Raw genomic sequence first — 15,128 nt, forward strand, 5'->3', positions numbered from 1 at the left:
CTGGTGCTGCCCCAGGGAGGCATCGCTGCACACACCCTTGTCTCTGGGCCTTTTGTGACCAGGCGTGAGTAAAGCTGGCCCTGCATATATACGAGCAGAAATTTTGTACGGCTCAGAATTTTCTGTGGTTTTTAATATACTGAGGGCTACTACATTAACCCAAGCAAACATAACAAGCACTAGATATGATTAGTAATCCTCATTGAATATGTTTATGTAGGTAATTTCACTGATTTTCCCACGTGAAGCAGACGTTCAGTGATGACCCCTCAGGATCACAGCTGTAGGCGAGCTGTGGTGATGCAGGTGCAGTGCTGACTGGGGTGCAGCAGAGGGGCATCACATGAGCTGTAGCAGCTCCCTGTTCCCTGGCCTCCTTCTGCCCTCCTCCATGAAGATCCCAGCCAACCCTGGCTGCTGCTTCCAGACTACGGAGCCTGTAAAGAGAAGCCACTAATTATCCTCATACTCATTTTGTCAGCATCATTAAGGCTCATGAGGGTGCTGACACAGGTAAAATGTTTCAGAATACTTTCTGAGGTTACTTGGGATCTAGGTTTGCTCTGGTGTTTGCATGCTTTTTGTGTGTATTGTAAAGGAAAAAGGGAGGGGCCTGTTCATCCAAATAAAGTATTGCTATCCTGATACATGCCCTTAGCAGAAACATTTGTCCAGTAGTGCATGTCTGGTGTTCTGAGAAATGTCATCATGGTGTATCATTGGGTAGTAGGATGAGAAGTAATGATCTACAGTTGCCATTAAGGGGACGTGCAGGTTGGATATTAGGAAAAAATTCTTCTCAGAAGGAGGGGTGAAGCACTGGAATGGGCTGCTCGGGTAGGTGGTGAAGTCACTGTCCCTGGAGGCATTCAGGACAAGGGTGAATATAGCACTGAAGGACATGGTTAATGAGCATGGTGGGAATGGCTTGGCAGTTGGACTAATTATCTTAGTTGTCTTATCCAACCTAAGTGATTCTGTGATTCTATAATAAGTACTCACAGGGCTTGCTTCAGCCTCCAGGTTTATAACTGGGCCTTCATGAAGAAATGTTTGAAGGGCAGCCCTTTCTAATGAGGAGCTTTAGAAAAGCATGGGAAAAAAAAAGTCTGAATATAGTATCTGTGGAAGAACTTTGTCAAAATGCGTTACATTCCTCGTAAGAAACCATATAGATCACAACAGTATCAAGCATCTTGCTGTCAGTTACAATCTCAGCTCCGAGAGGTACCAGAGTTGTGTGACTCACAAAGATTCTGACACTTGGCAAAATTGACTTCTCCCCATTTCAAAAAGGCTTTCAGAAGGACTTAGGAGTTAGAGAATGACATTTACAGGCAGAGGCTGTATCTTTATAACTGTAAAGCAGCACTGAAAGCAACAAGCAAGCTTGCAGGTGCATGTGGAAGGTGAAGGGGTTGAGGGTCTGCCAACAGCTGCAGCCTGGACTTTGCAGGGAAGCTTTCTTTATTGCTTGTCCTAGCTTTACCTGCTCTGGAAACAAGAAGCATTTCGTTCCCCAGGCTTTTGCTTTAGCACCTTTCACAAGGATTAAAATCTCACACGTTTAAAAAAAGATATGGCAATTACAGGTTTTCAGCTTGCACACCGGATGGAACTGACAGATGTGTAAAGAAAAGGTTTAGCTAATGAAATGGATATAATGGTGAAGCCTCTGCTGCCTAACAACCTAGAAATGCTAGAGGTGAGAAATGCTTATCCACATGTGGTAGGTAGAACGGGGAGTTTGAACAGTTAGCTGCACACTAGAAGGGTTTTGCTTGGATTCTTGCTGGGCTCTGTGTGTGTGTTTAGCCAGATTAAAGCGTCATGCTGACTGGAGCCTCTTGGCATCGCCATGATGTAGGCATGCAGTCTTAAACAGGAAGGTTTCTTCGTTAATGCAGCAGAACCTGGAACATTTCTGTCTGCTGATTTCTCAGGTTTAAAGTTGGAGATTGGGATGTACCCTTGTAACATATGCTTGCCTTCTGAGGTGTGAATGTGTTCTCAGTAAGCAACTACACAACCAGCTTTAACCTGCTGAGGTCAGAATTGAGCCCCTGCCTGCAGGCAGATGCCACCTGTGAGGTTCTCTGAAGTGTTCCTGGTCTGGGAAATGTAAATCCATTTACAGACCTGTGTGCAGAGTAAATGCCTGAGAGCTGGACTGAATCTGAGTTATGCTGAGAGAATTTCTGCTGAGAGAAATGAGTGAAATTTGGACCCTGGGACGCTATAAGCAATGTGATGATGGTAGAGGAAATCTTATAGAAAGTCTTGCTTACTTAGTAGCTCGTATCCCTTTGAACCTCATGTTTACCACATTAAACATATCCAGTATTGCTCTGTGATCAAAAATCAAGTTTTCAAATCTTAGATTGAGGTAGTATTTAGTTATTTCTAGGAAAAAAAAAAAAACTTATTGAAAATGTATTAGAGATTGCTGCTAATGGGAAAAGTGTGAAAAGCACGCCTTCTGTTGCCTTTTGAGTGAATTGGTAACAACTGGCTTCACTGAATCTGTACGCAGCCAACACTATGGGAATCTTCAAATTGAGGAAGTATGCATCTCAGGATTTCTTGCACATGCATGATGGAAATGCATGCATGTCTTACAGGACCTTCTGAAACATGTAATGCAAATTTCATAGGAGTGAAGTGTGCAGTCATTGCTCATGTGAAGTGCAGGTTTCCTCGCTTTTGTAAGGCAGAGAGTTCCTTTTGTCCTTCAGTTTGGAAATCTGCAAGTGAAGAGATCTATGTGCTTCAAGCACAGGTCAACGATAAGAAATTGTAGGTATATAATCATGTTACCTTTACCAGCTTAAAAAGTTCCTGTCTTTGTCCATCTACTCTTGCCTCTGTTCTACAAGAATACTTTTCTAAGAAGTACTGTTTTACTAACCTGCATACACAGTTAGCCTGATGTAGCTATGAAGGTGGTGGGAAGAGGTTCAGGGGCAGAGATGAGTGATCGAGTAACAGCAGAAGAAAGTGGGGCTTCTGTCACGTCAGTGTGTGTTGCCTGATGATTTCTGTGCTGTGACACACCAAAGCCCAGCAGGCAACCTGTGACGTTTTTTTCTTTCCTGACAACAGATCAGGAAATAATGCAATATCCTCCCATACTAAGCACTTTCTATTATCCTCTCTAGTATATTGCCACTTGAAACTATTACATAAAGTAAAATGTTTAAACTTCTTTTAGAATCTTGTTGTGAGTTTTATTTGTGTGATTAGACAGATTAATATTAACCACAGTCAAACAGTTGCAGATGAAGTGTTCCACCAGTGTGTACTGCAAAACCACATGTTGTCCCTGGGAGCTGGGCTTTCCTGCCAGTCACGGACAGCCAAAACCATTGTGTGTAATATCACAGATAGCCAGATGTCTCCCTGGCTGCTGCACATGGAAAGTGGCTGAAGAGCACCCTTAACTCTTAAGATGAGAAGTATATTATGCTCAGTAAATGTATCTTAAATTAGACTGTTTCTGGTGGAGGGTGAATTTGGAGGGTGAATTATTGGAACACTGAGCTTTTTATAGCAGAATACTATGCTTTTCAGTGATACTGGCTTTGAATGGGAGCCCCCAGAAAACCATCACGGACCAGTTGTGACAACACTGTGCTGTACAGCCATCCCACAGTGTGCTGTAAGAGCTGTACAGGGCACAAAAGGGACAACCTGAGTTTCTTCTACTGCCGGAAACAGCAGTCTTTCAGAACTGGTTTTCTTTTAGATGCCTTAAGATCAGAAAGTAGAAATAAAAACAAGGTGGAAAAGGTTCATAACCTTGTGGGCATGACCATCAGAAGCTTACTCACCTTACTTACCTCCCCTAAACCTTACGAAAGTCACTCTTACAGAGCAGGTGCTGCTAGGACAGAGCTGCCAGACGAGGTAAAGATTATGCTGGCATTACTGGCTCCAATCTGCCGTTCCTGCTTTTGAGTACACTGTCAGTTCCTTGACTTGGTGGAAGCATGTGTTTTTTAAGATTGTAGATGGAGTCTTGTGCCAGTTGTCGTAAGAACATTTAGGGGAAAAAATGAGGAGAGAATCTAATGCCAAAAGCTGAAGCAGGAACTGTGAGTTATTGCTTCTGGAGTCCACGTGTTTAAGTTTGTACATTTCTGCAACTACACTGAAGTGTCAATATGAAGAGCTAGGAAGGAAATGAGTTTTTTTGCAGTATTTGTAAAATCTTTTAGGAGTATAAAAATGTTCAGCATTATGTTTTTGATGTTGAATACAGCAGCTTTCAGCATGTAGTTTCCCATTCTATATGCGTGCTGTCTCATTAACAAAAGTGAGTTGTGATGCTTTTCTGTGGTGCTCATTACTGGTGGGGTATTTGCGTTCGAGAAACTGGAGACTTCATCTCATGTTTCAAAATGATCTGGGTTGGAAAAACACTCCCTAGCAGAACCCACATGGATGGCTTCATCAGTCCTAGAAGATGGGGATTTCTCTCAACAGCTTTGTCACTTTGCATTGTGTGCAAGGGCTCCTGCAATTGCAGAAAAATCTGCAATACTGAGGACTTTGCCAGCAATTAATGAAATCCATCAATGTTATTAAGCTATCCCTGGTCTGCCTTTCCAAAATCCTTACAGTTTGTAAGTGGCAAAGATCTTTATACTCGTTTATGTTAATTCTTTGCTTTTACTCACCAAAGATACCTGCACGTATCAACTTTGGAACCTGTTCCTTTTTGTTTGGGCATACATCTTTGAGAATGAATGAGTCACATTATCCTGTTCTGTGTAAGCAAATATGAAGAAGAGTAATTCCAAAACAATGTTGCATAGGTGGCAGTGTCTCCGGTGTAAGACTGCTTAAGTTTTTCACCTATCTTTGAGTGTTTTTACTGTGCCCTCGGAGTTAAAAGAGCTGGAGAAAGCAAAACAAAGCACAATAAATATATCTGACGTTCTGACATCCAGTGGCTGCTTGTAGTGAAGCATTTTGTAAAATTAGCCTTGATCAGCTGCAGTGAATTTCAAATACACAGCCCCATTCACAAAGCGTCTGTCAGTGGGACGCAGTTTTACATAGCACTACTGTAATGAATTAGCTCTGCTGTCATGAACCAAGATTAAAACTTACTGATAACGTGTTCTTTTGTTCCCAGACTTTGTCACTGTACATAATAACAGGAATGACAGAAATTCTCTAAGACCTGGTCAAAACCAAGGAGACGAGGTTTCTTTTTATAAGGATATCCTAAAATAATAACCAAATAGTGTAGCCTGCGTTCTCTTCAGCTCTACAATAATAAATTATTTCAATATTTCAAAGATGGAAATAATCTTGCATTGCCCCTACAACCTACTTTTAATTCTATTCATACACTTGTCATTTGCTTAGAAAGTGAACTGATGTTCTGCCTGAACAAAAGAGCCTTGCACTATGTTAAACCTAATACACTTCTAGTAATAAATAAGACATAGCAATGAATATAGCACATCAGGTGTTTAAGATTCCTCACTGGTGAAACAGGTCCGGTTTATTCCTTGTCAGGCTCTATTCAGCCTCTGATGTATACCTGAGGTGTATGCTTTCACCTATTAATGAGAGAGAAATTAAAGATGTTTGGGATTTTGTCTAACAGTTCTGCTTTGTGAAAGGCAGTGAGGTATTGGAAGACTCTGTCACTGTAATATTGAGCAAATATCCGCAGTGTTTTTAGATGAGGGACCTGCAGTGGATCATGGCCTTTTAGAGAGGAAGGTAGGAAGTAAGCTTTAGCCTGTAAGTTTAGGAAGTGAGCTTTAACTGCGTGTAAGGAGGAGGAAGATAAGAATCATTTCAGACATTGTTACTGCACTAATGTTTTTTTTCCCTAGGGACTTGATTCAAAAAGACTCTAAAAAATTATGTAATATTAAGCACATGGATTTCCTAATGATTTGTTTAAACCACTTCCTTATTTCTTGAGGCGAAAAAAGATACTTTCTTCTTTTGTGGCTTGCACTGTGAATTCTGATTTTCAGTTCCCCTTTTATCTTCATTCCTGAAAAGCTGAAATCAAGTGGCAAATTACAAATAGAGAACATACCGTATCAACTCAACTGCTTGGCGTCATTGATCCCACGTTGGCATATTTATAGCTAATTTGCACAAGACTATCTTGTGCTGCAGTACAAGTCTGATATCTTTGAAAGATCTGCTATGAATTGTTTTCTTTCTGAGCCCCATATACCACGAAAACCACAGGAAGTTATCTCGGTAGTGGCTGTGGTTCTGCAGTTTCCTTCTTCCTCATCTTTAAGTGATCAAAACATTTCTTAAAAAAATTAAATCAGCATAGAGAATAGACTTCCTGTTCTTGCAGAATAGCAGATACAGAAATCAGGATTCACACATCAGATTGTCCTTCTGTGTCCTTTGAATCAATTTAAGTTTGTGGCTTGAACTGTACTGATCAAAGCAGTTTTATTTTTAACAAGAAAATGCAATAGTACTTTTTTTAGACACCTTTCAGTGGCAATTATTTTAAAGATAAGTGCTGCTTATAAAGATAAGTGCAGTAACTGTTGTCATTCAACTGTTGATTTCTCAGAGTTTTCTCTCTAAAGACAAAGAAGTTTTCAGGACTGAACAGGCAGTATCAGAACTCTTATTTAAAGTTTGATTTTTAAGTTACACCTTGCAGATGAGACCTGGTATATATCTATCTCAGTGAATGTGTTCTCTGCAGTGCATGTATATGCACGGACACTGGTATGTTTGTCTGTGCTTTGCTCTTTATCGCTGCAAGTGTGTATATGGATAGGTGTTTGCTGTTGTTAGAGCCTTTTTTCAGGGAATTCATTAATACAGAGATGAATTTTGTAATACTTTATTAAGAATTTTTGAAATAAGGTAAATGAGAGAATCAGTCAAGATTTCTTCCATTTCATATAATGGTCTAGGTTATTCAACCAACACTTGACCAAAGTTTGATTTAGCGTTATCAATATTGTGGCAGTAGCTTTGCTTGTCAGTAATTTATTAATGAACAGATGCAAAAGTGCTTCTGAAGAAGAATTTGAAATGGCTGCAGAAACAAAACTCACTTTCAATTAAAATATCTATGAAGGCACCTACAAGCTTGTACTTTTTACCAGTGCTAAGAGAATGAGTTGGCACTTCTGGCTTCTTGGGTTGGTATCACCAGCAGAGGTGGAGCTGTATACAGCTGCTGGAAAGAAGAAGGCAGGAGAGGAGGGAGAAAGGGAAGGAAAGGAAAGAAGGAAAGGAAAGAAGAAAAGGAAACGAGATTGATTGAAAAGAAGGAAGGAAAGGAAGAAACAAATACGAGTCTTTTGGGGCCGGACATCTTCCAGCCTGGCAAGAGGTCATCTGCAATCATCTGGTATCTGCTGCCAGATGTTCTGAACTCTGTGCTGGCAGCTTTGCCTGTTCACATAGTCTGCGTCTGTGTTGATTCAGTGTATGCATATATGGCATGGTCAACCTGTGTTCTGTAAGGTGCTACAAAAACTGCCCCTTCTTTTTGGTGGAGCTTGGGGCAGACATAAGGGAGGGCTATGAGCTTGCTCTTTTTCAAGTTGCTCTCCCTTTTCCCTCATCAAGTTCCTTTTTGTGCCTCAGCACCTTGAAATCTTCCCCCTCCTTCCTGTTGTGATCTTAGCCTTTTCCTTCCTGCCTCCTTTGGCAATTACGCATGTGATGTGGGCATAAAAATTGTCGCATTCCTCCTTTGGCATGTGTAGATAGATTTCAAAATCTGAGGCGCAGTTACTTCTAACAGTGAACAGATCTTCAGCGTGTTTGTGTGCTGGAGTCAGCTGAGGGGCTTTGGCAAAAGGCAAAGGGAGGAGAAATTCTCATGGCTGCTATGGGAAAGGGCAGGGGCAGGTGCATGGCAGGGCTAGTAGATGCTGGCAGCTTGGGGTTGGGGACACGACTGTGTTGGGCTTGTGCCTTGAGGGGTGCTGGTGGGCCCAGCCCAGGCAGGAGGTCTTAGCAGGCCGGGCTCCGCACTGCTGTGTCCTCCTTGCCGCGGCCCTTTCCCCTTGGTTTCAGGCTGCTGCCTTGGGAATTTGCTCCAGCTATTTCCTGGAATATGGATTTGTTTATTTTCAAAGGAGAACAAACATAAAACTCACACGGAGGCTTTGGGTAGGGCGTTCCTTTGTAAGGCGGTGTTTTGGCCTTTAAATTGTTGCCTCTTTTTGGGAATGCAGATGCTCTGAAGCATTGCACGGAACACTGTGGCAGCTGATAGCATGTAAAACATACAACTGCAAAAAAACGCGAGGCCCCGATACAGTGCCTCAGTAGTGCCTCGTGTCTGCACAGCGCTTGTGGCGTGCGCTCTGCTCTGGGCTCTCTCTCACCTGTGCTGCTCTGAGCCGGCGGGCGCTCCCGGTTACTCACGGCACCAGAGCTAACACGGGACTTCTGCTCGCCTGGCACTGAGAGCAAAGCGAGGTCAGTAAGGCGCTGCTGCCGCTGCGCAGGGAGGCGCGCGGTGCGGTAGCGCAGCACGGGGCCGGCTGGGTGCGGCCAGGGCCCACACCCACAGCTGGGGCGGCTTCTTTAGGAAGCGCTTATCTAAATGGAAAAAAAATATTTTCGTGCGATTTCTCTTATTTCTTAAATAAATGTTTATTTTGTAAAAGGCGCCGAAAACGCCTTCACCTCGAGCACCCAGGCGTTTGTTCGCCAAGGCTGCAGTCCGTGCGGCCGCCACTTCGGGCCGGAGCTCCTCGGCTGTTCTCGGTCAGCGCCTTTGTTCCTTTATCTGGAGAGCAAGACGCGCAGCCGGAGCGCCGCCGCCCGCCCTGCGGACAATAGGGGCAGCGGGAGCGCCCGGCGGCCGCTCAGTGAATGGGGGAGCGGTGTGGGAGGCCCGGCTCCGGGCTCCCCGCTGCGCCGCCGCTGCTCATCGCGCCTTCCACCCCCCCGCCGGCTCCGCTCCGGCGTTTCAAACCGCCCCCCGAGCTCCCATAGGCTGTGCCAGACGGCCGCCGCTCGGTCCCCGCCGCCGTCGCCCGCGGCTCCGACCACCGCGCGGGGGGAGCCCGGAGGCGGACGGGCTCTACGGCCGTTCTTGCGCCGCTCGGCCACCGCCGGGGGAGGCGGGGCCGGGAGCCGAGGAGATGCCGGCCACGCAGGTGCCGCCGCTCGGGGAAAGCCGGGGCCGGCGGCGGGACGGGGGTACGGGCGGGGCGGGGCGCTCCCCCGCACGGCGGGATGGGTCGCGCCGCACTCAGGAGCGTCCGGGGCTGCGCGGCACGCGGCGCCGTGTGGGGAGCGGAGCGGAGCGCGGGGATCGTGGATCGGGCAGCGACCGTCGCCCTTCGCAGCCCCGGCCCGGCGGGAAGGAGCCGGCACTTTTCTCAAAGTTGGGGCTCCGCTCTCTTTCCCCTTCCTTCCTCCCTTCCTCTTCCCTCTTTCCCCGCCCCTTCCCTCGCCGCCCGCCTCTCTCCTCCTCTTCCTCCTCCTCCTCCTCCCTGCCCGTGGGATGTTTATTTGGGCGGCTGCGTGAGGCGGCGGGGATCCCTTCTCCCCGCTCTTGGTGCTTGCAGGCGCGGTCTCCCTGCTTAGGGGGAAAGAAGGAAACAAAATGTCTGCCAGAGCCGCGTCCAGCAAGGTAAGGCTCAGCCCGGCGGCGGAGCGCTGCCGCGTTAATCCGCGGTGCGGTACGGAGCTGCGGGCGGCCCCGCTGCCTCTTCCTCCTTACGGCCGCTTCCCGCGCGGCTGCGGCGTCCCAGCGGCTGTAAGGCTCCGTCCGTCCGTTCTGAGGTGCGGGCAGCCCGGCCGGGGCGCGGAGCCGAGTTGGGACGGGGCCTCGCCGTGCGCTCAGCGCGATCCTGCGTCCCGGCCGGGCCGAGCGAGCTCGTGGACGGCTCGGAACCCCCCGCCGGGGCCGCTCCCCACCTGTTGCACGGGCGGCGGTGGCGGGACAGCCCCGCGCCGAGATGGGCTGGGCCCCGCCGAGGGGCCCCACGCGGGCGGGGCGGAGTCGCCGGGAAAGGCCGCGTCCCTTTGTTGGGGGCGGGCGGCCGGGGGCGGCTGGACCGGGAGAGGCCGGTAGCGCGGGATTCTTCGTCCCGCCGGGCCGGGCGGCGGCATTTGACGCGCGGGCGGCGAGCGGCTCGGGCCGGAGGGCCGCAGCCGGCGGTGCCCGTACAGGTGCACGGGCGGGCGCCGCCCGCCTCTGCGGTGTGTAACGCCGCGCTGCCCCGGGGCAGGGCCGGAACGGCGCCCAACAGGTTGCTGCCGCTCCGCCCGCGATTGCGGGGCGCTCGGAAACGGGTTCGGGTTTGAGCTGGGAGCCGCCGTTTGGCCGCGACTCCCGAACGGCCGCCTTGGGCTTCGGCGTTCCGAGTTCCGAGCTCGCGCGTGCCGCCTGCGCCGCGATGTTTGCTGTCGGTGAAACTCGGCGGTTTCGGTCTGATGTCACCTGCTGGAACGCACCCTGTGGCGCGGCCCGCCCCGCTGGGGCCTTGGGGCTGGGAGCGCCCCGTTGCACCGGGCGGCCGGCCGGCCTGCGGCCCCTTGGCGTGAGCGCAGCACCCACCGCTGTGCGGGCAATGAGGCTGAAGCGCCCGTGTCCGCTTACTCGATTGTGTACTCGGTTTCTAAGTATGCATCAGAGATTTCTTACTACATATTAACCGATGTGTACACAGAAATACCAGCGATAAATGTATGCAGTAAGCAAAGTAATTTGTTCTGCGTTACACTTCAAACTGGTGCTGTTACACAGCTGTACGGATAGGACTTACTTTTACCTTGTTCGGATTGACAGAAAGCATGATGGTGAAAGTAAGTAGTGTTTGTCCCTAAAGCTAGTAATCTTGCATTGGAATTCTGTTGTGTGAGGAACTGTGGGAAACTGCCCTGGCTGAAATGTTGCACACTGTGCTCTCATGTAAAACTGGTGCTGAGTTTCCACCTGTAGGACGAAATCTTCTCTTGAAATATAGCTAGCTTTCGTGGTTGTGGGAAAAATAATGCCCCTCGTGTGCGTGCAGTGTCTTAGGAAGTTAAAAACGGAAGAAACTCCAAACATTCTAAACTTCTAAAATACGCAGGCGTTACCTCTTTTGTTTTTGGACTGGTGTGCATGCACACTGGAGTAAAACTGAGCGTTGCCTCTTCCCTTAGCAGTCACCTGACACTTCTTCCAAGTCTTTGGCATTAAATTGGCACTGTGAGCCCATGTTCATGTTTACATAGCAGCCAAACTAATTACAGTGAAAGTTATCTTAATTTAAGAGTGTTGCAAAATAGTCTGCTTCTGCTGTAACTCTTCACCGTCTATTTCCAGATCTTTTTTTGTCAAGTAAGATCTTGCAGCCTGTAATGGTCTCCTGTTGAAGTTATTGCTTGTCTTCTTGCTCTTAATTTGTCACATAACATTGTCCGAGACTCGGCTCTTATCTATGCATTTCACATGAATTTCCTTGTCAAAGTTTCCTGTCAGTATGTAGGCAGTGTAATTCTACTTCAGCTAATAATTCCTGGGCTACTGATTATAGCTTTAATAGTTATGGAGAAGATGAGGGAGAGACGATAAATATTTCAGAAATACGAGTATATTGGAGGACTCCTGTGTTAAGTTTCAGGTCTTGTTTCCTTCAGTCATCCCTCTGGACGCGGTATCCAGTTTCTCATTTTGAGGGGTGTAGTGCATTAAAACAAATGCTGTGAATGTTTATCTCTTAACAGAAGTTTTCCTTAACATACTTGCAAGCTTCTGAGGGTTTGTGTCCATGCCCACGTCTGTGTCCATGCTTGTGTTTATGTTGGCACGCTTGACCAGAGGAGAACTAAAACAATTTTTTATTAGCTCAGTAATTCTTGATTTGTACGTGTGGGAATGTTGGCTGGCTTTGCTGTGTTACACCCCGTTATCAGCAGTTCCTGCTGCCTTCTGCTCCCGCTCACTTTTGGTTGCTTGACTTTTTCACAGCTATGCTGTGGAAGAATGAGCTTTATGAAGGTTTTCAGTGTTTGCTGCAGCTGTTGGTAGTGTACAATACAAGATGGTGGGAGAAATGAAATCTTGCTTGCAGCCTAATCTAGCAGTGGCCATGATTGTGAAACATTGAGGGCCTAATCTCTTCTAATGTAGTCTTGAACAATGCTAATGGATGCTGAGGGAATGACTGTGTCAGGGTATTAGTAATGAGATGTAAAGCTCTCCACCTTTAAGCTGAGGGTCCATATCCATCTGCACTAGATTTTAAAAAGAAAGGAGAAGTTCCTTAGTAGTAAATGTATGGAGAAGAATTTTTAGTTTTCTGACCTCTATTGTATTTTGAACCTGAGTTCTTGACTTCATTCTAGTTTTAAATGTACGTGCAGAGAATATTTCCCTTCCCTTCACCTCAGTCCTGTAATTAATTGGATTTTTGTTCTAACTGCCTCTCCAGCTCCAGGCAAGTATCTGTTACTGCTTCAATGAGAAGTAGAGAAATGGGTCCCAGTAACAGTTCAATACTCGCAGATTGCTAGGACTCCTTGGTTCCTCTTATGGTTTTCATAAACATAGCTTAGTATTCTATCCAAAATCACGTTCAAAGATGCTAATGATTTCATTCTATGTAGAGGCTTTATGCACCAACTTTTCGAGTGTGCTTTATACTATGTGTGAGTCTATGATACAGGTTTTGTAACAGTGTTTTGTTCTTCACTTTGAGACCTTCATAAACGCTAGAACGTTGGATCAGTTCTCTCAATGTTGGGGAGATTCTTCAAGCATAACAATAAAGAAATGTAGAAAATGCATGTGAAGAAGTAACATGAAGTACTAGAAATAAGCTGAGTGAATTTAACATCAGAAATTATCTACTTGCTGGAAACAATCCTGAAACGTTTAATTTTGATATTGTTCTTTAGGTTGTGTGTGGACCTAAGAAATTGCTTCGATTTATGTATTGTTTTCAGGAAAGAAGATAATCCAGAATGTTTAAAACTTAAATTCATGCAATTATGCTGAGAAGCAACTGTGGCTACTAAATGGTAGTTGAGGTGTTTTTTTCCAGTGACAGCTGCATGAAAGAAGCTCAGAGTTCTACAGTCTTTGCTGTTATGAAGTGTGTATGGAGTTTGCTACTAGTTCAATGCATAGGACAAAGATTAATTTAACCAGCGATTGAGATCTGACTGTGCCTGGGAGCTGATTTTTATCTTTATAGGATGGAAAATTGGTAAAACCTTATCAGTGAGCAGCTAACTAATCCTTGCTTTGAGGAAGGCATCTAGAAATGGGTTGTTGTGCTGCACAGGTATGTTAAGGCACACGTTGTGCTGTTGAATACTGTGAGTATAGATGCAGAGCTTACGTCATTGTGAAAAAAGGCTTAAAAACACTCATCCATAACCAGTTTCTGTCAGTCACTGATGTTCAGACCAAGCCTGCTGTGCTACCAGCCATACCAATCAGCTGGCAGTGTGAAGTAGGATCTTCTGTTTTGTTCTCCCGTGCTCTAGACTGATAGGAAAGGTGATGTGTGTTGCTCTGGAAGGTGCACTGAGCACGTCTGGTTGGTCAGTGTGAAAGCTGCAAAGCTGTACATGTCTAAATGTAGAAAGTTGTGGTCTCCATGTTCAGTTTGCTAACAGTGAGTCGAACTCTACATGTCTGTTTAAGTTAATTGGTGGTACTGGATTCAAAAGCTTATTTTTTTACTTCATAGGATGTTTGAAGTTATATAATCTGTACAGCAAACTACCCTCTGGTTAAGAAAGATTTCAGTCATTTGTATCTCTATAGAGTTTTTCCTGGTCATAGTATAAACGCAGCGAAAATTAATATCAAGCTATGTTCAATGTTTTCTCAGGCAAATAATATTGCTAATGACTTCTTCAGTGAACGTACTGATTAAGCAAATAGCCACAGGGAAGTCTCAAAATGAATTCTGTGGTTCTGTGCATTTATGTATGTTGAGTCAAAATGTCTTGAAAACATTGTCTTTTCTTGTAATTATGCTATTTTAGGGGCATATTGTTCAAATGTGTGCTCTGTGCTCACAAACATGGGGATGTTCTTGCTTCAAGGAGTTGTGCTGAGGAAATGAAGAAAGCATTAATTTGAATGCTGGCAGATCCAGTTTGAGTCTTGTGGATCCAGGGGAGCAGTGAGCTCTGCCAAGGTCACAGGGGTAGGGACTTGGCTGGGGAAAATGATGTCTGCTTCTGTTATCCGTAGATTTTCCTTGCCTGGAATTCCCTCGGGGAACTCGTAGGCTACAAGCAAGCCTGCAGGACTGGGTACTTTGCTCACATCTGCTATTTGTAACTCTGTGGGATCTTTAGTAACTCTGCAGAGTTGTTTTGTAGCCTTCATCCATTAAGAATGTTTTTTTAGTTTAGGTGTATTTGCAAGCGTTAAGCACAGTGTAGGTGCTAAGAAATTAAGTTGACATTGTTTTAAAAAGTATTGATATTCTCAAGGTATTTAGTAATCTCTAACAGGATTCTTGTTTCCTAATCTGTTACAAACAGATGTTTCTGCCCTTTTGTGGTGGGGGAAGGTAGCCTAAATTCAGTAACATGGTAGCAGTAGGAAGCATGGTACTTGGAGTTCCTTCTGATGAGAGGTGAGCAAGGCTGCTATTTCCTACATTGACCTGGATAATTTGCTATAATGTGTTTTCTTAGTTAGTTTTCCATAGCAGAAAAGCAGTAACAGAACTTGGTACTACTCAATCTTTTGTCCTTCCCACCTAACTAAATCTATTAAATGCTGACTTGCTAAAAATAGGAATTATGCAAAAGCAGGCACCTTCACTGATTTGTAGTTTCTCTGTGTTCCTCTCTGTTGCCTTTTTGCTTTTAAGATCTGTCTTAGAGGCTTCCTTGCAAAATATTTCCCTTCACCCCTCCTCAACCAGGCAGTAATTAGTTTTCAACTCACAGTCCCGTGGGACTGCACAGCCTGTTCTTGCCTGGTTTGAATGGGGTCCACAGCAGTGTCTTTCCCTCTGCCCTACTAGGTCAGCAATCATTTAACAAATGGTCCCATTTCTTTACTTTCACTGAGTGGAAATCAGTGTGCTCTACCACTCTGGAGAAGATATGATTGTCCAAGTTGCATTTAAAAACACATAAGGATTTAAGTTCATTTTCCACGTGAATGTTTATTTTTCAGAGTG

At 45.7% G+C, this 15,128-nt stretch overlaps 1 protein-coding gene across 5 annotated transcripts in view; it reads left to right on the plus strand.

Annotated features, from left to right (window-relative positions):
- Window positions 1–9,294: 9,294 nt before the first annotated feature.
- Window positions 9,295–15,128, plus strand: part of TJP1 (tight junction protein 1) — a 71,132-nt gene continuing 65,298 nt past the window's right edge. For 4 of the 5 annotated variants that reach the window (XM_042823990.1, XM_042823991.1, XM_042823993.1 and 1 more), the window contains exon 1: window positions 9,296–9,613. In XM_042823990.1, the coding sequence (XP_042679924.1) occupies window positions 9,587–9,613 (27 nt within the window). In that variant the 5' untranslated portion in view covers window positions 9,296–9,586. Of the gene's footprint in view, window positions 9,614–15,128 lie in introns of all 5 variants that reach the window. The other variant, XM_042823994.1, reaches the window with a different exon arrangement.

This window comes from Centrocercus urophasianus, unplaced genomic scaffold, assembly GCF_019232065.1.
Source record: "Centrocercus urophasianus isolate 14NV4802_14NV808 unplaced genomic scaffold, USGS_Curo_1.0 seq_23, whole genome shotgun sequence".
Classification (NCBI taxonomy): domain Eukaryota; kingdom Metazoa; phylum Chordata; class Aves; order Galliformes; family Phasianidae; genus Centrocercus; species Centrocercus urophasianus.